General features: G+C 36.1%; 1 protein-coding gene across 1 annotated transcript in view; it reads right to left on the reverse strand.

Moving 5' to 3' along the window:
• Positions 1–24,626, reverse strand: part of LOC140161139 (uncharacterized) — a 78,704-nt gene that overhangs the window by 16,670 nt on the left and 37,408 nt on the right. Inside the window, exons 4-11 of the mRNA XM_072184570.1 lie at positions 21,671–21,825; positions 16,168–16,270; positions 14,567–14,726; positions 7,881–7,991; positions 6,822–6,953; positions 6,059–6,178; positions 4,450–4,586; positions 3,169–3,295 (exon numbers count right to left, since the gene is read on the reverse strand). Of these exons, the coding sequence (XP_072040671.1) occupies positions 3,169–3,295; positions 4,450–4,586; positions 6,059–6,178; positions 6,822–6,953; positions 7,881–7,991; positions 14,567–14,726; positions 16,168–16,270; positions 21,671–21,825 (1,045 nt within the window). The remainder of the gene's footprint in view (positions 1–3,168; positions 3,296–4,449; positions 4,587–6,058; positions 6,179–6,821; positions 6,954–7,880; positions 7,992–14,566; positions 14,727–16,167; positions 16,271–21,670; positions 21,826–24,626) is intronic.

The following is a 24,626-nucleotide window of genomic DNA, read 5'->3' on the forward strand; positions in this document are numbered from 1 at the left end:
AAATAATTTATGATACATATGTTTGTAATAGGCAAAGGAAATAGTGATGGTTATGAATGAGGTTCATGACTTTGTAAGCATTTTGCTTTGAACTTGGAATCTATCCCTTTTAATATGGTTGCATCCTCCAGCATATTTCTTGGTGCTAGAAACTAGTTTACTAGTCTGATAACCTATTCATAAGGCCACCAGCTCCTGCTGATAAATGGCAGTAAAACTAGATACCAATGTAGGTAATAGGGGTATACAATACACACTCCGGACGTTACACAAGGACACTAGAACAGGAGACCAGAGACCAGGGTCGAAACAGGCTGTTTTCCTGTTGACCATTAGTTTCTACCAGGCCAGATTTATCACAGGGCCAGATGGGCCCTAGCCCATGGTCCAGCCAAGATCCAGGGGCTCCCAAATTAAGGATACAAAAAGTAAGGTTAGTGAAGCACTGGTTTGGAATGAGAAATAGGTTATAGGTATGGGGTGGGGTAGGGATGTAACTCTTGGATCCGGTTAGCCATAGGCTCTAAGCTGCTCTACATTTTAGCCTGGCACAAGGTCCTGAAAATGGTTAACATGGCATTGGTTTCTCAGGGATGCAAGCTGACCTGAAGGAAAAGGGGCTGAAAATAAAGAAAAGTGCAGGAATTTGGACTTCTTCATGAAAGCAGGAATTCCTGCAAAATCAGGAAATCTTGTATCCCTGTTTCTATAGACCAAGGAATAGCAATCTAAAGTAACAAAGTTAGACTAACAACTTGCTTATTAGTAATAATGTACTAATAGGTTTTATAGTAATCTGTAAGCTTACTGGAAGCCAATTACAGCCCCTCAGAATTTGAAATCCTGGATACACCAATGCATAATCGACTTGTTTAACAACTTATATAGCACTGAGCTATTGTATCAAAAGGATGCATTTGTAGGCAATAACAGGTAGGCCTGCATCCTTTTGTTACTGCCAACCAAAATACTTTCAATCACTGTCATAGCGCATGTTAGAATATGACCTTTGCTAGGTCAACTGGCTCATGCTTTCTTTGTTACGAACCACTAATTGAAATGATTACACCACAAAGCCTATGGCATATCAAAATTTGGAACAGGTGTGAGCCCATGCTTGGAGCAGTAACCAATGGTTACTAACATGCACTACGACAGCGAATAGAATGGGATTATAACCTAAAATCTTGTTAAGTATTTTAAAAGCATGGTGTTTTGTCTCAATAACCACACAAACTATTATATCTGTCCCAATTGTATGGCATTCTGCCAAACAAATGCATCCTCTTTATATGTAATGTGTACATATCACAGAATTATGATATACATAATGCAGCAAATATGCTATGCAATATAGTATTAATCTGCTTTTTTGATTCAAATATTAGCTCTTGATAAGGTGGGCAATCTATGTTGAATAAATTTTCTATTTGATTGATCAAATACATGACAGGAAAGTAGAATGACTGCCATATTTACTCTATTAAACACTACCGCTAGACCAAATGTCTCCTCACACATAAATTTTTCCATGAAAAAGTGACCAAAATACCAAAAATTTCCATGCCATATCATGTGACAAAGCTTAAATCTGTTTGCTGGACATCCAAATTGCAAAATTACATGGACAAAACTTCAACGTAAATCCATTTTTATCCAAATTATAGTAGAATTTTCATTTGAAGCACTATTCTTGAATGAAAGTCACTTACAATTGCAATTTTGGAACGATAATGTGCCACATCCTACCGATAAACCACTTTGAACAAACACTGTTAACAGTCTTTTCATTTTTTGGCATTACAAATTTGTCTGCAATAAATGCCTCCCATCAGTGTTCAATACAGTAAATACGGTCAGTATGTTATGAACTAACTATTTATATATCTGCTAACAACTGAAAGAAAGAGTTTCTACAACAGATTTACAAAAGATTGTATTAATAGTACCACATGTTATGCCTGTGACTGTAAGAAATAGAAAAGGAGCCTATTTATATGTGGTTAAATACAAAGTTATGACTGCAGTAACTGGTGGGAAGCTGTAGCTTATATATGTCTGCTACTATATGGCAGTAGTCTTACCACTTTTTTATGTGACAATGATAATCTCTTTCGCTGAAATAAGTGTGAGAAACAATAACTTTTCAGAAACATCAGTTATGTAACTAGCAAATAATTATATTCACCAAATTACACATCTCTCTTACATTTCTATAAAACCCAATCACTGGTGTCCTGGCACAGCTGGAAGGATTAAAGGAGTATTTTGTGATCCTAGCATCCTCTTTTTATGACATTTTTCAGTACATATCCACGAAAAAAGTATATTCCCAAAATTTCAGTTGATTCCGATATTGCGTTTGCGAGTTATGCATGATTATGTGTATTACACTGCTCCATAGACAATACGTTGTAATTTTGTTCTGGTGCACCAGAACAAAATTCAAATTTCATGATATCTTTGCTAAACGAATTAATCGGCAAGAAATATTTTGTACATAAACATTATGTAGCCAGAGGTTTCCAGTGATATAAAAATCTCAACTTTTTTTGAGAAAAGTGGGGGGGATGAGGCTGTGGATCACGATATGCCCTTTTAACCATGCTCTATTGTTCTAAACAATAGAAACAAGATCCAACTACCAGTCCTGCATAAGTGTCAACAGTCAAACAGCAGTTGGATTTTGGAGATATCCCTTATTGTAAATGTTCAATGCAGATATAATTTGGTTCACCTCAAGTTTGGTAGTGACGTATGTGCATATTTTGCTCGCCACAGTATCGAATCGCGCACGGAAAGTTAAGCGCACGGAAAGTTAAACGCGCTGAGTGAACACACGCGTGCAGAGGCGGCTTGTTGTCACGCTTACGACGCAACCGCGAAAAAGCATTGATGTCACTACCAAACTTGAGGTCAACCAAAATATAGATAGATAGATAGATACTCAAATGGAGGATAACCAGTGAAACCATTCATTTTCCACAATATAAGTTCAGAGGTATGTGTGATTTGATCAATATAAGCATAAATATAAGTTGTAAATAGTTTTAAAATTATACACAACTCTAATACACTGTTTCTGCTTCAAGACTTAAACACAGGTAATGATCACATTAAAACCTTGAAACAATTAAAACACAAAACAATCAAACAAATAAACACTACCTTTTGTCCCGGTGCAGTAAGATGCTGGTTCTGTTTGATGTGTTGACCAATAATCTTTCTCAATTCTTTGCTTTTGTATTTTTCAGTGATACATTTAGGAAGGAATCTCTCCAATCCATCATCTTTCCTGTTACAAAAATTAAAAACAAACAAATCAAATTGAGTACAATATTGACTAAGTGTATTTGTAGCAGTCAAGTTAGCTCAATCGATAAGGCGTTCGACTATGGTGCAAGAGGTTGCGAGTTCGAACCCTGGTGGTGCCTAGTATGCTCTCGTGGAAAAATTGAGTTAGCTTGAAATTCCCTTGGACAAGGAACTCACTGCTAATTTGTCTCGTTGTAACCCGTACGAAACTCGGGGAGCTGATCCTGGTTGCGGTGGGGATTTGTGGAATGTCTTAGGGGGTGCGCTCTTGAAGCAGCAAAGTCCCTGAATTGTTGTTTAATGGTTTATGGAATGATGTGGGGCTATAGTGGTCAGCGACAACCTGTAAAGTGTGCTGAGGCTTGTGGATTAACGTCTAGGCATTGTGCCTGTGCGTAGCGCACTATAAATCACTGCACTTTTTTTAAATTTAACATACAGCCATGTAGCTTTCACATGCTTGCTCCTTCCAGGGATATCATAAGAGTAGGGTGAAAAGGAGACAAATTGCTGGGGGTCAGTCAAATCCAGGAAGCAGTTGTACATATTATGCCAACTATACTATGATCAGCTCTTAATAAGCAGGAATTATTCGGTTTTTGTTACTGTGAGAGTCAATAAAGTTCCAACTTATGTACGCGTAAATTCACAAAAGCACACATCATTCACGCAATATGCAAATTAGTGCAGTTTGCGTAGTTGCTGCGCCCCCAGTTGTGTGTACGCCATTATATATCAATCCACGAATCTACGATGTGATGACTCCGACTGATTACGAGCTGATCAGAGTATATGACTGTCTCTTAGATCAGTTGTGGCCAAGATTTATTTGGCCATGGGCTAGGGCCCATCTGGCCCTGTGATAAATCTGGCCTGGTAGAAACTAATGGTCAACAGGAAAACAGTGACTTTTCGACCCTGGTCTCTGGTCTCCTGTTCTAGTGTCCTTGTGTAACGTCCGTCCGAAGTGTGTATTGTATACCCCTATTACCTACATTGGTATCTAGTTTTACTGCCATTTTTCAGCAGGAGCTGGTGGCCTTATGAATATGAATATACAGACATGTACATGCTAGAACACTTGGAAGTCATGCCAGTCGTTGTAATATTTGAAGAAAAAAAATAGCCACTTACTGCACAGCTTTGATTGACACCTTTGCCTTGTGTTTATTGCATAATACATGTTGTTGTATGTGTAATGCTGCAAGTTTTATCGCCATATCATCCTTGAGTTCATCGCCAAATCTTCCAGTAGTGACATCATTGCAACACTGTTAAAGAAAAAGAGGATTTGATTTGATTAAGTTTAAGCATGAACAGTTGTATACAGGTTATCTCAGGTAAGTCTTGTTTAGTACTAAAATGGCCAGCTACTTGCAACAAGTTTTGATTCACACCTGTAAAACATATATGTTTTTCTACAAATCTAAAAAAGGGTTTATAATGGGAGAGTGTGTGTGACCTAGGTTAGAGTAATCGCTTCTGGTGTATGAGGATCAGGGTTCAATAGAGGTTATCCGTGTTCTATAAGTTGCATATCCTATCAGGGACTGCTATACCTTGTTTAGGTCTTTCAAAAGAAGTACCTGCATGTGCAACCATGACTGCTTCAAAATACCCCCCAAAGTCATGCAGGTAATTCTGAAGTCGTGCATTGAATTGGTTTGAATGAGGAATACTACGGGAACCAGCGCTTTTTGTTAGAAGTCGCACATGAGTAAACTAGATAACCTCTATTTCTGGTAGCTTGCTGGGTATTAACTTGGGAACAAATTTGAATTTAATCACCAACATCTGTAAATTAAATTCAGACTTTTTCTCTCCAAACAATGCATTCAGAATTGAGTAAATGAATCATGAGAGTACTCTGTTCTTCGGAGGGGATGTTACGCTGTCGGTCCTGTATATAAAGGGCTATACCTGCACATGTATCACAAGTCATTTTGTTTAGATTTTTGTGTGACAAATCCAATAAAATATACTCACTGACTTGAGCTTTCGCCATCCAGGCTGATGGCTTGATCACAAGCCATCTTGATCCTTCATGATATAAGGGCCATTACGTGCCTGGATGGCGAAAGCTCAAGTCAGTGAGTATATTTTACTGGATTTGTCACACAAAAATCTAAACAATTTGATCTACAATCCTACCGATGCATCTGTTTACGGTATCACAAGTCAGTTTCAAAAAGAGTAGGGTGTTAACCCCTGACTGTCTCAATCTATCCTGGTGCTGTTTGGATATTCACAATCTAAGTACACGTGTGACATGATCAAAGGGAATGAGTCAGATGTCGATAATATTGTTTTTGAGATGTTTATAAAAACAGTTTTCAAATTCTTTTGATTTATATTGTTTTCAGCCATTGATAAATTGCTCATAACTCAGTAACCAGATGTCAGATTTTGATGGAGTTTGCAACAAAATGCAGCAATCGTAAACTGCCAGAAAATGATGTTAAAAACTTCTATTTGAAAATTGCTGACATGTGACTCTATCATTCCCCTTGATCATGTCACATATGTGCACCTTTGGGCCTTACTGAGGCTGTCGATTTGTGGAAGAAGTGAACTGATTTGATGTCCACCATAAACAGGAGCACTTTTAGACTGGTAAAAAAGGCCTTTAAAATCAAATTATGTACATTATGTACAATGCAACACATGACCTATCCTGGCCTGAAAATTGATTTATGCCCCTGTTTAATAAAATCCTTTCTCAGTGCTGCAGACCATTGTTTACCTGAAGATAGAAGTAGTCAAATGCAGTTGGGTCTCTACTAAGAAGATCATAGGCATCCTTAGGCACAAAGGTTACACGAAGAAGACATTTCAAATGTTGACTTCCTGGTCTTGCTGCAGTCTAAATGAGAGAAAAAGGATGCCATTATTAGTATTAATATTTACCAGCACCAAATAACATAAAACAACAAACAGTTTCATTCATAATTTGATTCTTTGGAATTTAAAAGTGAAGCACACATAAACCAAGGATTTCCAGAATGGTGACTATTGATCGCTTTATCCACGTGAGCAGAACCCCACCAAAGGGTATAGACCACTTGACATTGGACGTCATTGCCCGGTAGTATGCGCACGAAATATGACAATTTCCATTTTTCTTTGCCCTGCAGTGTGCGTATGCATCATAGTTTGCCACCACATTTTATATAGTACAAGAAAGCCATTGAACAATGTAGCGGTTCGTTCAAGCATATTGATAGATCAGTCCCTCACACAATGATGCCAAGTGGTCTATAGAAGGTAATGTAACATCACTCTAGATAATCTACTGGATAAACAAAAGAGGACTTAACACACAAAACCATATGGCCCATGAACCTGCTCAGATGCTTTTTATGATCCTTTTATGGCTGACAGTAAAGCATTCTCTACAACAGGGATTTGTAATCTTCATTCTGGGGATACTTTTAGCACATAAATAAGTATTTATGAAAAATCTTCTTTCCCATGAAATGATTCTGAACATATTTCTCACAACCCACCTGCCTAACAAGCTCATCATCCTGTAGTATGGTTAACTGTTGGTTAGTTGGGCTGCGTATGTCATGTACTCCTAGTGAGAAATATTCCATGCATTTGATGCCTAGCTTCTCCTGTATATTATGCAGCACATCCTATGGAATAATTAACATATGAATAAAGTGAGTTGAAAGTTGAAGTTATATGCCAATCGCTGGCATTAGGTGGCTAAGATTTGTCATTATTCGCTGTCGTAGTGCACGTTAGTAACCACTGGTTACTGCTCCAAGCCTGAGCTCATACACCTGTTCCGAAATTTGATATGCCATAGGCTTTGTGTTGTGATCATTTCGATCAGTGGGTCGTAAAAAATAAAGCGTGATCCATTTGGTTGACCTAGCACCAGTCATATTCTAACATGCACTACGACAGCGAATTATAACTTAATTGGTAAGCATTACCCTGTTCACTACTCAAAAAGTTAACAATTATCATGTCAGATCATTAAACTGGATATGTGTATCATTAACAACTTTAACAAAGCAGTTACGGTTAATTAGCCTAAATTGTAATAATGCCATTGAATTATGCAAATACAAAACTTTGTCAAATCCGATTCAAAATTTTAACATGTTACCAAGAAATTTTTTCTCATTCTAAACCTGTTCTGAAATGTTTTGCATGGCATTAAAGTCAAAATACATAACCATCACGATCTTAGATGTTGCCACATTGACTAGGGCTGCCGGCTTGGCCTACATAGTCTATACTGTGTCTTGTCTCAAGTTGAGAGTATCGCCATCTTGGATTTTGTAGTGGCAGACTCGAATCAGTGCTTTTACGTGGTTGTGTCGCCAGCGTATGGACAAATCACTCGTCTACAAATGTGTATATGCCCCATGGGATAAGGTTAGCATGCACAATTTGAATCTGTCACTACGAAATCTAACATGGCGTTACTCTCAGCTTGAGATGAGACACAGTATACATGTTTGGCATGGCTTCAGAACCAAGGATGCAACCACATGTTTTTAAAATAGGTGATTTAGGTTCTTAAAAACCTTACTCATTTTTTCTTTTACCTTAACAGTGGTCTTGTTGTCAAATTTGAAGGATTTGGTCTGTCCATTTTCAAGGTAGACTTTCAGTACATTTGGAAGATACACAAGGCTTGGAGGCACTTTTGTATTTTGCTGTTTAAAATAGAAATAAAACAAAAACATCAAACAATAAGTATTTTGTTGATTTACATCATTTATAAGGTACATAAATAGAATCTGGATATCAAAGTGACTGTAAAAAGTGGTTATTTCCACATGTGTAATTTCCTGCAATTTGCAACTGCTTTGCTTGTTTTTAATTTCACCAAGTTTCTTACATTGGCCTGTACATAAAAGAACATTATTTGCCCTTTTATTTTCATGGTAGCTTTGTTGAGCATAAAAAGCACTAAAATTAATGTTCTGTGAAAAATTCCACCTTTACACTACATTTTTTTTAAAATTATTCCTTATTAAAGTTGACTTACAAGTCATGGACAGAACAGACAGGTGGAAATTATAAAAGATGTTATTAAAGTTATTACACTTCAGAAATAATGAAGTCAGAAAAGATTCATGTTCTCTTCCATTTCTCTGCCCTTAAAGTCTTGAAGTGCAAGCAAGGTCATACATATATGAAAAACCTTGGTTATCACTTGCTAACAAAATGAACAAAACACAGGCCACCTATAATAGATGTATATTTTTTATATTACATAAAATGAAAAAATAATGCTTGTTGCATAAGAAGAGTGATGGAGTGTACGCAAAGCCGTCCACCTCTATACTGCCTCAAGACAAGGATGTGCATGATATCTATGGGAGGAAAGGGAAGGGGACTGGAACAAAACACACCCCTCTATATGCCCTCAAGACAAGGATGAACAGGATATCTATGGGAGAAAAGGGAAGAAGAAGAAGAGGAACAAACCACACCTTGCATTCCTATCCACAGGCAGTTCTCGCTCCACGGGAGGCTGTTATGCAAGATTTATTTCCTGTACTTCATAAATATTTATTTATTTATTGATACCATTTACTAACATGGATTTCCCATTATCTGATTCATTTTAACATTGTCTTTATTAATAATAAAGAAACAATTTTGTCATGCAATCATTTAAACCATCAAAAAAGAATAAATAAATCATGGATTTATTTGTTGCTGTTGCAATTTGTTTCCAGCACATTAATTTCCACCTGCTTATCAAGGATATTTATAAAGGTTGATACAATATACAAGAGGTATGTAATATTGATTGCAATGCTTTATATCAACTAGACAGAGAGATATTATCTTTGCATTTGAATGCAGCAAAGATGTACATATTAAGATATGCAATGGCTGCTATTTATAATAGATCATGCTTTTTATAAATTTCACATAAGCAAAAATTCAAATAAATGGTATATTCTCCCTCCAGTCTTATGCAAAATGCTATGGGATGTCTGCTATATTGGATTGTCATTCTGGCAGCTTTTGATATGGAATAATATTTGGTGTATAAACTTAAAATATAATAAAAATAATAAATTTTAGATTTATATCTAGCACCTTTTTATCAGATCTAAGAGGATTCAAAGCACTGTAATTTTGCTGCACTGGTGACATCACAATCAGATCACATCAACTAGGCCGGTTGCAGCCAAACCTTGCGGAAGCCTATACGCACTTAGATTGTAACATCTATCATTTATGCAGCTCCCTAAATCCCATTAGGTGAAGGATGTTTTTGATAACCCAACAACTAATCACTGATTTTTGAAAGCAGGAGGAAACCAGAGAAAACCTGTGAGAGCGAGCATTGATCTGGATAAACCAAGTGCACATACAGGGAACAACCTTTGCGCCAACTCGAAAAGTGCTCATTGGATCACAATCCTATCCTAAGTAGAGTGGTGTTGTTTCCACATGCATTGACTCTTTAATTTGATTGCCTCACCCAACTCAGGTGTAATAGGGAGCTGTTGAGGAAATCAAAATGATGAGGACTAATGTCATTTGTAGTCAACTGACTATAAATCAATCTTCCTTTTACGCACTACTAACCAATCAAGGATCATAGGGAATTTACTTGACAGTGACATCCGATGCACACTAGTCTTTTTTAAGGTTAGCAACTATTTTAAACTGTTGTGATTTGGTAGTTCACAGCGTCTTGCGAATGATAGTGAGCTTTGGCAAAAATTACATTGATCATTTCATAGCGATTGTGTAGAAGAATTCAAATATCACAGATTTACTTACAACACTTTTGTAAAACGTACATAACTCATTAAAAACAATAAATTAAGCAAGTTTTCAAAGTACCGTATATGATTGGTAAAATGAACTTATGCAAAACATGAAAGTGATATTTTTCAATAATATATTGATTTAGACTACCCTTAAAAGACTAGTTTAATTAAAATTAAAATTAATTTTTAATTAAAATTCTGTCTCAGATTATAGTAGTCAGTTGTAAAGAAAGTTTTCCACATGCCAAGGAACATTTACTTCAAATCATTTCCCACACATAGCCAATCATCAATGACATGAAATCAAGTTACTCCCATCTAATTAATCTGGCAAACAATGAAAAAAAGACAATTTGGTGTTGATTGAGAGAAAGCAGTGTAAATGAGTACAAATGTATCGCATCTAGTCAATTAAGTAAATATGCCTCATTAAAGACAAGCCTCCAATAATTGTCTCATTAGAGGCAAGTCTCCAATAATTGTCTCATTAAAAGCAAGTCTCCAGTCTCACAGCTATTATTACCACTGTTACATACATGTTTTTTATAATGTAAATTATTACCAGTTTATTTTGGCCTCTGATGAAAAATGAAAGTTTGACAATTTGGCATTGATTGGGATAAAGAGCAAAGTAGATGCTATCAAGTAACATGTTTACCTCATAGTCTTTAAAAAATACATGTTTATACCATGACATATCAAGATTTGAACTTGGCTTCATTTAAGGTAATTTCAACATTGAGTCAAAAATTGAGCTGAATAATTACAAATCCAAGGCAAGGTCATAGCTAGACTTGACAAAGATGCTCCAAATCTACTCAAAGTAAATAATTAGAGTTTATGCCATCAATGCCATACCACTAACAGACACATTTGCCAAATATAGATCAAGACCTTCATAGCACATTTTATCACTCTAAAAGGTTCTTGACCCGACCATCAGCCTCATCCCCCATTTTTCTTCATCAAATTGGAATTTTGGTATCAGAAGAAAGGTCATAGTGATTTGGGGAAACCCATACCCAAACATGTACTATCTTATGGGCATTGTTATACCTGTTTTTGCTTCCCATATCAAAACTGCAGGAGCAACACAACTCAAAATTTGTTTTAATGGTAGGCCTCAATCTAAGATACAAAAACATGAAACATGCACACTACGCCTCTTTAATTGTCAAAAACATCAATCCCGCTGGATCTGGATCTGAGTAGTAATTGAAGATGAGGTTGTTTCATTTACTAGTGATAGCAATTACAGTTATTGTCATTATGTGACAGCAATGTTGCCTGATTGAACATTAAGAACATTCATCCACAAATATGTATCTCTGCTGATAAGCTAAGAATTTTTACATGCACTTGAATCAAGCAAGTTACATCCCATCCTTTCATTTGGCAAAAGACTAATAATATTCCCTTTTACCTCAAATTTGGCCCAAAAACATGCCTATTCAGTTACAACCTTGAGTAAACTAAATGACAAGTATGATATTGAAACCTATAACAATGCCAAATCAAAGCAAATGGGACCGAGTCAATCTTCTTCAAAAATATGATTAAGAAAGAGTCGCAATAGAGGTGTATGGTGAGTGAGAGAGGCAGCCCAGGGAAGAGGCCACTGGGGTAGTGACAGCTTTGAATATTTCAGCAGATGAAGAGGCCCATATGCTTAATTCCACCAAGTTTTGCTACCATATGCATTACCATTTCAGAGAAATCATGCTCACAAGTTTTGATTTATACAAATGAGCTACTTAATTATAGCATATTCAACCCAACGTTGGATGTTTTTCAAACAAATCCAGGCTACCTGGTGATCATGTATATCACGCTATGCATGACTGACAGATGATTGACCGGCAGCATGGATTTGTTGGAAAAATATCCAATGATGGGTTGAATATGCTATACCATATTTTGTAATAAAAATGCAATGGAATTTGAAGACCAATTGCCACCCCTAAACCAAGTCACACTACCACACACCTTAGTAGTTCTGAGAAATCACTCTCACAAGCTGAAACGGACAGTTAGTAGCATAAAGGCATTAAAAATGATGAAAGTGGAGTGGAGGGTCTGTGATGGTATCCTGAATAGTAAAGGCATTTGTTAAGAAGAATAGCCACATTGATTCTTGTTATGAAACAATAACATATTGTCAAGGACAAGTTCACAGTCTCCAACTTCCTTAACCCACCCACAGGAGATGATTCTTGTGCAGGCCTACATGTAGCATGTGACTAATTGCTATCTACTATGCCAAGGCCAATTATAAAATGTCCTCTAGTTAAGTCAATACCTATATATTATTTATGACAAACAACTAATACACAAGAAAGTAACAACTTGCAGATTATTTTTTTTTCCTTCAAAAATTGCCACTGGCTAGCCACTGTATAACACATCAATTATTATAGACAAGGTATTCAGAATGCTATTCCAATTGAAATTCATACACCCCCTGTGGAAAACATGACCTTAATCTCCCACATACTGGGGGTAGATTTCAAATGAAGTGACATCACCATTCAGGTAACCCCATTTGATATTCATATACTCCCTAGATGGAAGATTAAGGTCGTGTCTTCAAATGAGGGTGTATGGATTTTAACTACAATAGCCCAATTTAGGGGTGAAATCTTGATGGAAATAACAACTTATAATTGATCTTTCAGGTGGCATGTAGATCAGGAACCTACTAAAGAATGAGTCTGTCCATAGTCTATGGTCTGTCTATGTGCAGACAAATTGCTGTAAGGTATATCACTACCAGGTGTTTATGTTATATAGACTTGCCATTGGCAAGTGCAATACTCATGAATCAAGTATCAAGGACAATATATTCACAACTTCTGATTAACACTTATTAAGACATGAATGATGGCAAAATCAGTGCACGGGGATGCTACTAGTAACTTGAGGCCCTGTTGGGATATTCGAAATGTGCAGAATCAGCTTTGCAGAATCGTTTGGCCATCGTGTGATTGCTTTGAAGCACCAAGTGGAAAGTCCACTAGGATCTCCTGATCTTACACCTATGGATTTCTTCTTGTGGGGCTATCTGAAATCAAGGGTTTTCAAAAGTCCTCCTGCAGACCTTGATGAACTCCAGAGACACATAATTGCACAAGTTGACATCCAAGAAGGACAGACCTCTCATAAGACATGGTGTGAATGCCACATTGAGGAGAGTTGAAATCTGCATAGAGAGGAACGGTGGCCATATCCAGGTGGCCATGTGGAAGACCAAGATTTTCAATTACTATAAATAAAGTGGTCAAACATGGGATTTTCTTGTTGCTTTGATTTAAATTGACTTTGCGCAACTGCATTTTCACTCAGCTCACAAAAATAGCTACTGACTCCTTATTAATGGTCACACACCAGTGATTTTACAGTTGTGGGAGGACAAAATTTGCCAACACTACCAACATGTAGTGTTGGGTCAATTGCAAACAAAGTTTATGGAAAAAGGTTCCCCTGAAATAAAATGTCAAGGGTTTGGAAAAGAATGAAAAAGTATCACAATACCAATCAATCAATCAATCAATACATGTTGTCAATGAAGACATACATTTTGCCACACCCAACCTTTTTCCTAAACTCCCATTCTGTCATCTAGTCATTATCATGATCGAGACACAATTCCAGATAATATCCATACACCCCATATGGAAGACCTGACCTTAATTTCCCACACAGGGAGTGCAGATATCAAATGTAGTCACCCATTCAGGTAACCCCAATTTGGAATTCACACTCCCTGTGTGGAATATTAGGTCTAAGGTCATGCCTCCCATACAGGGTGTATGGACTTCAACTAGAATAGCACAGTATGTAACAGGATCAAGTAAAAATGAGACCAATGTTAACCATATTATATTAGACTTATACGCTATCAATTGACACATTTTCAACTCGCCATTTTGCTGTACAGTGCATCATAATTGAATTAGTGTATGTAGTTACTAAGATACAATGAATTATAACCGGTAGTTTTCCTATACAATAGAAGTTTAAGTGGGAGGGGGAACCTGTCATTATCATATTTCAATTTTGATTTTTACATCATTGCATTCATTTTTGCTGGTATGCATAACAATTTTCATGTATGCAAACATTTCATGGTTTATAGTAACACTAAAATCAAAGTTTGCAGATGGCATGGTGATGCAATGCAGAGATTGCACTATTTTCCCTTCTATCTCTATGTGCAACATGCAAACATGATGGAGTTGGCCTTTCCTGATATCATTTATATTCTATTATCAAGCCCGAACATGGGTCCAGATGCATCCATACTTAAGTAGATAGGATTCAACATTATACTATAATAGCCATTTACATTTATAAATATTCATGATGATCATTATTATTTGCACTTACTGGTGATTATAGTTGAAATTCTCATTCTCAGCCAACCTTAACATTATACTAGCCATTACATAAATATTCATGAGGCTCATGTATATATTCGCAATTCCACTTACTGGTGATATAGTTGCAATACTCTCATTCTCAGCAAATCTAACCCTGGTAGGCTTGGCTTTTAATTTCTGTTTCTTGGTAGCACTTAAAAAGGAAGACTTGAGTCCGGTTTTATCGATGTACGGTTGAATTACTGTCAGACGTATCAACTCCTGAGATTGTCTAAGACAAATAATAGGAAAAAACAATATAACTAATCATTAGAGTGCATGCATGACTTGATTTCAATTTGTTTTTCTGATTCTGTTAATTGATTTACCCAATTTACATAAGGCTATAAGCTGAATTTATACTATGAGTGATGGGTTTCTAGCCAATGAAGTAAAATGCTGTTAGTTTGGGTTGGGGAAAGCGTACTACCTCATTGATCAAATTGGTACCAATCACTAGTCGCTCTCATCAATGGGGGTAATAATAAGTTCAGCTTAATGCTCTGCAACCATCACTAGCTATGTGATTGATGATCATGAACGCTTATTTGCAATCAGGATTATATGAGCCTTTCACTTTTTAAAACAGCAATGGCAGGGCATTTTATCTGCAATTATCAAAAATTACAAATTCATTTTTGTCAAAACGAAGTGAGCAATTTATATTATGTATATGTTAATTTGTTGAAATCATCAATTTATTTGCAAATTCAAATAACAGAATTATATGTGTGTTGGGTTGAAATATTAAACTTGAACACTTGAACTGCTTCCAGCCATTTATAAATTCAAAATCTGGACATGATACTCAATTGTTTATTATAATTTACCAGCTAGGTCTAGATAAAGAATATATATTTTTTTTCCAAACCATAATACATTTTCTGTAAAAAATAACTATTATCTGTAATTATGTGTCTGTCGCTTTGCAACATGCAAGTGCACACACTGAATATAAGTAATAAAACTTTATTATGATGATGACATATTTGCAGAGTGCTCTAACGAAAGTGCCTAAAAGCAATATATAACAGCTTTTAGGTTGCATAACTGTTGAAATTTGCACACAATTTGCTCAATAATATGAGCCTGATTACACCCAGACTTGCAATAAATGACAACACATATTGATATAGCACTTTACCATAGTCCAAATCATTTGCTGTGTTTCCACATTCAGCTTACATTATCATGGTTATAATCCAGATATTTTAAGTTCTTTAAAACAAACATTGTGAATTACATGAAATTTCTTGGATATTTTATATTTTTTGGATATGATGTGAAAATCATTAAAAATATTTTTCATTAAACTTAATTAGATGCAGAGTAGCCAGGAGTTCAAATTTGGACCCTTTTAACCAAAAAAAACACTTTAAAATACCTTGTTTTGTTTGCTTGAAACACTCGCAAAGTGGACCTTGTTGGGCTTTCATGAATTTTTTTTGGGGGGGTAAATTGCTCCAGCAGTGTGGTTTCTAGAAGCCAACATGTGTATCAGTGACCCATACAACAGTACATAACTTTGGGTGGGACACCACCAAACTACCATGTTTTTATTCAAACGAAACATATATCAGGCCTAAAATGTCACTAGGATTATGAGAAAAATATGAACTTTCATCTGATACTAAAATCTGCATTTTGATGGTAAAGTGTGTTTTGATTGTCACCTTATTCTTTCAATGATGAACTGTCCTTCCTTTTTAGACACATCTTCACCATTTATCTTCAAGATCTTGTCACCTGGAAGCAGCTTCCCAATGGATGGCCCACCTAAGAATGAAGAAAATAGAAAGAAAATCTATAGAGACTGACAAGTACTAAAATATATGTAGCATAACAAATTGAGAGAGGGCATTTCCATTAGTAAGATTAAAACACATGCAGAGTTACATGACTTGATTGACTGCCGCATTCTCACTCTCACTGATGAAAGACAATTTTTGTGTGCTTGATGCAAAAACATTAATTCCAAACATGCAGAATCGGTTTATTTATGAATGTGGAAAAGGAGAAATAAAAAGTGAAGATGCTAATGCTACACAGAAGAACTGGTAATTCTTGTGGCGCAACCATCAGCTGTGAGGGCGCCCCTCCCCCTTATGGCGCAACCATCAGCTGTGAGGGCGCCCTTCCCCTCCTTATGATTTCAGACAAGATCAGATCCTATTTTAATCTCTTGATTTTTGGTTTCTGAACAAAAGAGAACTAAAACTACTCAGAATTATCTTAATTAATTTTGTTCCTGTATATTACCACCTAATTGGCCTACCTCAAACTACTGCTGTATTCAGATTTAAAAAATCTACAATCTATCTTCACCATTTGGCAAAGCAATTTGAAAATTTCAGCTGGAAATAGGCTTGTCTCATGGGTCAATGTATACACAGTTCAGTATCAAAGGAGAAAAGAAGTCACTTACATCACAGAAATGATGGGCTAATGATAAGAGCAAATATCAAATCACATAATTATAAAAAGACTGGCATCTTATCTCAAGGGTCTCTGATACGGTTACTTGGTATATCAGATAGTGCCACTTGATAGGTACGTGCTTCATATCAATTTATGTAAGCTTACTTTTCAAGAGGCCTACGATGCTTTTCTATACTGGTACGTGGAATTTGCTCTTTTAGAGTTAGTGATAACCAGAGATTATGCCAAAGTTTCCCTACTCAGATTTGCCCTGTGTTTAATGCTATGGTAAATCCGACATTGGATTGTCACGAATGGAGACTAAAATTGTGTACCTCTAGGCATTTATCAGTAAAAGCCTGAGATCGAACGATAATTTGTGTCTTCAACTTTGAGCATTACATAGGTTTGCTCACATAGCAGTTAGCACTGCCAACAGCACAACACATAATACACACAAATGCAATCAAGTCTGTACTCTTATTGGAATGAGTAACACAAACATATCCAAGATGGTACTGTTTGGGACTAATCCCTATCTTAATAACAGACATACATTCCTTCTTACCAGCTGTACTAGCATTTGAAAGTACACATTTCGCATTTCTACATCTGTACTTTATATTTTTTGCAAATGGAGGGTAGGGATGTATTCAAGTTTGATTTGGATGGGGATGTGCCTCTGAGAATCTGCAAGAAAATCCATATTTTTCAGGAAAATGTATCCATTTTTATACTTGTGGCCCTGATTTTTGGCCAATTTTTAGCACAATTTTTACAAAATTTCAAATAAAAAAAATTAAAATTTTGGCACCACTTCAAAGGTATATTCCAAATTACCCAATTTAAAAACAAAACTGACCTACAACAGGGGGCTATTATACCAGAGTCCCAAAGAGGCACCTTGTTTTGAGATATCTGCCTTTCTCTTTCTCTAACTCATTTTATTTTAAATTTCTCACTTTACTGTTTATCTCTCTTTCTCATCATCTCGAACGTGCTTCCTCCTCCCTCTCATCATCTATATAACTCCCACCTTCCACCCACGTGTGTAAATCACATTACAGAAAAACATTCCCATTAGGATGGAAAAAAATTAGAACTTTGTTTTTCATTAAGTTCTATTCATGCCACTTTTAGACAGCAATCATACATGTCACAACATGTAAAAGGACATCCTGGTTAATAAGCCTAGAAAATCATAAATTCTCCTTTTTCATTTTTGCCGCACATGATTAAATCCGCTAGGACTCAAAACTATTATTCATAGTCACATTTCATGGATTCACAACACTGCGCAAATGATTGTTACCCTTTCCCTGACAATGCAAGCATCTCACATGCGCCAACTTAAAGGAACTAGAAGTGATTCTCTTGAAAGTATCACATGTTTTTGATAGTTTCGGACGGGTCTGTAACCAGGGGGGCTGGGGGCTGTAACCAGGGGGAGTGGATGCCCCCTCCCCCAATAAGTCCCCTTTTTTGATCCAAAAAATCCCATTTGCAAGTGTAGCGAGCAAAACAAAAGGGTTTTTTATGCTTTTTTGGTTAAAAAAGGTCCAAATTTGGCGAAACAAACTCCACTTTTAAAAAATCCGACCTAGTCCAAAAAGGTCCAAATTTTGGAAAAAGGTCGACTTTTTCAAAATCAGCCCCCCTCCCAATAAATCCTGGTTATGGGCCTGGTTTCGGAATAGCTTAAAAGTGAAGGACAAATTGGAAGAAAATCTCATTATGCACTCTTTCATCTAATAAATGCCCCCTTTTGGAAATGCAAAGCACCTGGGGCATTTCAATGAAGATACCATATACCCCTTATTTGGTGGATTCCTGATACTTGTATTTGGCCACAGGTATAAATAGCCTATACTGTGACATACCTCAAAGGTCCATTCACTGAGTGAATATGTTTACAAAGCCCAACACAAGGATCATTATAGGGGGTTAAGTCAATTCTGACATGCTTGCCATTTTTAAGACCATAATTTTGGAAATCCAAAACCATCAAAGTATACCTTTTTGGTTTACAAAATTGTAAACCAGAAATGCTAAAGGACATATGTGACGTGTCATGTCAAAAGGAGACACTTTTGGGCAGGTTATCAATTTTGAGGTTTTTACATATTTGAAATATGGAGATATTTTGCTCCACAACGCCATTTACCGCAATGAAATCAGACATTCCTAAGCGAATATAGTGAGTTCGTAAGTTATGGTATTATAAAATTGGAAATTGAGATATCAGCCTTTAAAATTATTATTGACAATGTTGAGAGTAGGAATTACCTCGAAAAATATCTCAAAAAAAACAAGATGCCAGTTATATTCCGGTCTGAAACTATCAGACAATATTTTTAACATTAATAACATTACAAATTCGCAACAAATTCAAATAGTGAAAAAATCACACTGGGGAGATTTTTGGCTATTTCTCCATTTATGATCCTGCCCAAAAGTGTCTCCTTTTGACATGACGCGTCACATATTATAATGTAACACTTAAATGCTGTGTTAAATTTCTTTCACAAATTTCATGAATATACACATTCTTTTATAACACCCACTTACATTATTTTTTATATTGTAATCAAACATTTCTTTAAAAAAAATTTATTTGCAAAATGACTTTACTTGTAAGTTTCACATTCCTTTCATTAAAAGTTGACATTCAAATTGATTCATATCCTTGCAACATTTTTACTCTTTTCATTACAACATATGGATTCCCAATATTGAGCAAAATATCAATTTAACTGCACTTTATAAGCGCAATTATTAAATCATAGGAGAAGCATTTTATATTAACACTTACATAGCAACCGTTTATCAAATATTGAGTTCAAATTGAAATAGCGGGCTGAGTTAAGATGATGATCGAATGCATTTATTTCCACATGAACACCATCGCTTAGTTTTATTATGGAGCATTTTTCCATTTTCAACAACATCTTACTACCAATTAACTGGTTTATACAGTTCATATCAGAAAAAAGTTTGAACTTCACAGGTACCATGACAGTATTTGAAAACTTGTAATGTCAAGGTGATATGCCGGCTTCAAGCCAGTGAATTGAAAATGAAGCAATTGTATTGCATGACACATGTATAATGATATTAATTACTAATTGTTGCAAGTCGCATACTAATTAAACTAATTAATGTACCCTTCAAATTACCAGCTTGTGTGAGTTGTGTTGAAGTAATAATGCAACAAGGAAGCAGGCAACATTTTAGATTAATTTGCAAAATTAGTCAATTACAAATGTAACTTGTTTCATTTTTATCTTTAGTTTCTTGGTAACATTTTTGAACATTTAGGCCAACATGGTGTCAACAAATTTGACTCCTGTGGGTGCCTGAAGACCTAATTTATGCTAAATGCATTTTGTCTTTAATTTTTAGAATCATAACGTATGGTAACGATAACAATATGCCTCAAATTACTCAGTGCAGAGTATAATAGATATGAAAATTGATAGTTTTAGGAAAATTATAGACTGATTTACATAAGATATTAAGTGATTTCATATTACTTGTAAACCACAAAGTTATCTTAGTCATCATTTTTTGCTTGAAAATATCATTTTTCTGGATTTCTCAAATAAAAAAATGAAATGTGGTAAAATGTGTGCTTTTTTTAGCCTTATGTTTACACATGCTGAAATAGGCTGACATTTTGATTCAATAGGACTTCTAATAATTCTCCAGATATGATCAAGTTGCAGAAACTGGTGAAATTTAAAATTACAAGGTGACCATGGCAACACAACACTTATTTTGCTCAATCATGCAACAAATATCCAATATATACTGATTTTTTTGACAATGAATTTTAATAACTGTACCAGTATCATTACTGCTAAGTACAGGAGCGAGTTTCCAATTAATTTTTCCAACATACTCTGTAGAAATGGAGCAAACACTGTTATATAAACCTTTTTGGAAGTGACCTTTTCCTTTCCTCGATGTGACGACCAACTACGTGGTCATCTCCCTCTCTAAGTTAATTATCTGCTAATTGTGACCACAAACGCTCTGTCAAACGTGGAAGAAAGAAGTGATCACCATGTTATTTTGGTGCTGTCACAATTTTTGTTAGATATACAACAATTTGATTGCATTTTGAGCCTGAGTTTGATATCAGTGACAGATCGTAATCACAAAAACTGCTATAATCGATATTGGCATAAAGGGCATGTTATTTACTGTATGAAATTGGTCTGTAAAAATATGAATATAATATTATTGAAATTTGATCACTTTTCAGTATTGTAAAAGCTTCTTTGTTACTTTTATGAAGGCAAATGCAAAGCTGTCAATTTTTACATCTTTGTCAAATTTACAGCAATTTGTAAAAAATAACTGCTTTTGCTGTATCTACATTTCATACACTTCTACATGTACATAGCAAGCAATCAAAACAATAGCACAAAAATACATGGAGTGTATTGATAGTGTATAATTGCACTTCTGCATACTCTGCATACTATGCAGTACTTTGGAATGTGTTCAGGCCACATAGGATGGATATATTTTCCTTGCAGTTGGATGTATTTATAGAGCTTACATACAAGCAAACAAATATACATTACCTCTATCTTCTAGATCAGAAAAAATAATCATGTTTCTCATGGCTGACTGGAATGCCAAACCTAAGCGGAGACTGAAGCAAGCAAGCAAGCAAGCAAGCAAGCAAGCAAGCAAACAAGCAAACAAACAAACAAGGAAACAAACAAACAACTTTTTATCATCATATACCTTCTGTTACAGAGCGAATGACAACAGGTTTCTCACTACCAGCGATAAAGCCAAACCCAAGCACAGAATCTCTGGCGAGAACCACATCTCTCTCCACTGGAGGGACATCTTCAATTTCAAATGGATCTTCACGAGTTGTTGTACTAGTTATATGACTGAAATAAAAAAATAAAACACACACAAATTTGAGACTCAATGGCTGTTATTCACAATAGGAAATGATTGCTGCGGTCACGTGGCAGATTTGACATTGTGTGTCAAATGTGGTGCTACAGGTGAATTCTTGGAGAGTGTCTTGGCAAAATAGAAGGACTAACATATGGGTGTTGGAAAAATTGTATCAGATCTGATATTAGAGACAAAAAGTTTGCTATTTCAGTCACACAATTAAGGAAACAGGACAGCATTGAAATATAGATTATTTAGTAGGGTGGGGGACTCTTGTGTTACCTCATTCTGTGGTTTTTATGATTGACATCAAATTTGGTTTAGCCCTCATAATTTCCCCAAGTAAGACCCTTCTTGTTGGTCTACACACATTACTGACACACTTCTGCTGTTTAGTTTGCCTGTTTATACATCAGATCATTTCCAGAAACGAGGTTCCCCTGACCTATCATGGTGGTAATGGGTCCCCTAGTGGTTTACCCATAGAAGCATCTTGCTGTGTAGAGAGCTTGACAGTATCGAATGATCAATCTGTTCAGTCCTGGGTTGAGATGTGATATACTGAATGATAACATCCCTGGAATATCACTTAGGACCTATTAAGATATAATGTCTGTCATTTCACCTCATCGTCTAATACTTTTCTTGTATCCTGTTACAGAAAGTACAAATAGAGAAAGTGCTTTAATAGCCACAATACTTTGTGACATGATGTAGAGGTTGGGATATAGACATCTGTTCTGAACACTGGAGTAGATTTCTTTTTGACATTGGGTGGTGGGTTGGAAAAAAATTCTTGAAATATAGTGAATCTAGCACCTTATGGCAACAGAATAAGTTTATCGCATGCCAATTTCTTTTCCACATTGAAGCTAAAAATGGTGAAATATAGTGCAAAATTGGAACAAATGGGCACAAAAAGTGCAAAAATGAATACTTTTTAGGCTAAAATAGCCAAATATGAAGTTAATTTGGTCAGAAACCCACATATAAGCATTAACGTGGGGGGATTGTATGGACCATTGGGGGGGGTACTCATTCATTCCCCATCCCTGGGATCTATGCCCATGGCTCTAAATCAGTTTTCTAAGACCCTTCTCATTTCTAATTGGATTACCTCTTTGCAGTTTCAATACCCGAGGGGATCTTCGAAAAATTTTGTACGGGGATGTGCTACGCAGACTTTCAGATGCCAACTTTCTCCATACCTAATATTTGCTGTTTTTTCCACCCATCAGTGTGCCAATTTTTCACAAAAAGCACCCAAATTTGCCCGAATTGAGCGCAGTTAAGGACACTTTTGCCCAATGGGTGCATTGGTCTCCACTGAAAACCCACCCATCATTATACCAAAATCGCTGAAAAGGTACCTCAAAACAGTAGCACATACCCGTATACCTGCAACCCCCTCCCCCAGGGTTTCAAGTCAGAATCCCTTGGATTCGGTGCCTCCTCTACCAAACACCCAGAGGGTAGCGTGAAATATTATTGAGGGGTTGGTGCCAAAGGCCTCATCTGCAATAGCTGCCAGCAGTCATATGTACAAAATATAGAAATGAAGAAATTGGCCTTTTTGGTCATTTCACGTCACACTGTAGTGCACATCGTTCAGCGAACATCGTTACGGCGCATTTCAAAGCCATGAAGTGCGCAGTACTGATGTGCGCATCGGCGAGCTGACATCTGAGGTCTACCCGCAAAAGGTTATGGAATTTACCGATAAGGTCAACTGTCAAATGTTTAAGGCAGCTATAGTTTGATCAGCTTATAATTGGTGGGAAGTGTTAGGCTTTTACCACTATGCCGAATGTAGACCCATGTTAAGAGTGATATACAGTAAGCCAAAAAATTAAGGTACCAGTTGTGTTCACCCCTGTATATCCTAAATAAAAACAAGCAGTTGATGCCTGTACTCTTTAGCTCTAATTCAAGACCTTATTTGTTGAAATTGGTTGAGAATTAAAGAAACGGTAGACCAAAACCTGATGAAGATACAAAATAAAAAGTTGGCACTTTTGTGTTCTAATCAATGAAAGCACGTCGCTCGTTTTTCGTGCTAATCAATGAAAGCACAGCGCTAGTTATCTTGTTCGCAAACGCTTTGGGTACAAATCAATAGGGCATGCAATGTGGCAAACTGCAACTTTTAAATTAGCATCTTCCTTGGGTTTTTGGATCGTTGTGTCTTTATTTTTTAAACAATGTCAACAAATGAGGTCTTAAATTCGAGCTAAAAGATGTAGCTATTGGCTGTTGGTTCCAATTATTACATATCTGCCTTTCTTTAGGATATACAGGGGGTGAACGTAACTGGTACCTTAATTTTTTGGCTTACTGTAGTTGGCCTATCTGATCTATTTTGTGCGTATAAAAATAAAGTAGATAGAGTATGGACTTCAAATTAATAATTTGTGATACTTCTGGCCATGTTATACGCGCTGATCAAATTATATTACAGATATCCTTTGATTTATAGCTTATATGAAAATTATAGGGAAACTGCAAGAATATTAGGTCCAGGAAATTGGAACTGCTGAAGCATATATTTTCTGCCTCATGGTTTGAGTAAAATGGGGAGGATAGTAAACAAGCACATTTTTTCCATTTTTTAGAATGAAAAATATGATAAATTGTATTCTGGAAATTATTCCAGGGGCATGAGAGGCCACAGACCAAAAAAGAGGGAAATTACTAAAAACGCTGAAGAACACGTAAAATCGGGCTAAAAACACCAAATATAGGCTGAAAATAAAAGAAAAGGCGTCAATTTTGGCAACAAAAAAAGAGG

This window comes from Amphiura filiformis, chromosome 9 (assembly GCF_039555335.1).
Source record: "Amphiura filiformis chromosome 9, Afil_fr2py, whole genome shotgun sequence".
Lineage (NCBI taxonomy): Eukaryota > Metazoa > Echinodermata > Ophiuroidea > Amphilepidida > Amphiuridae > Amphiura > Amphiura filiformis.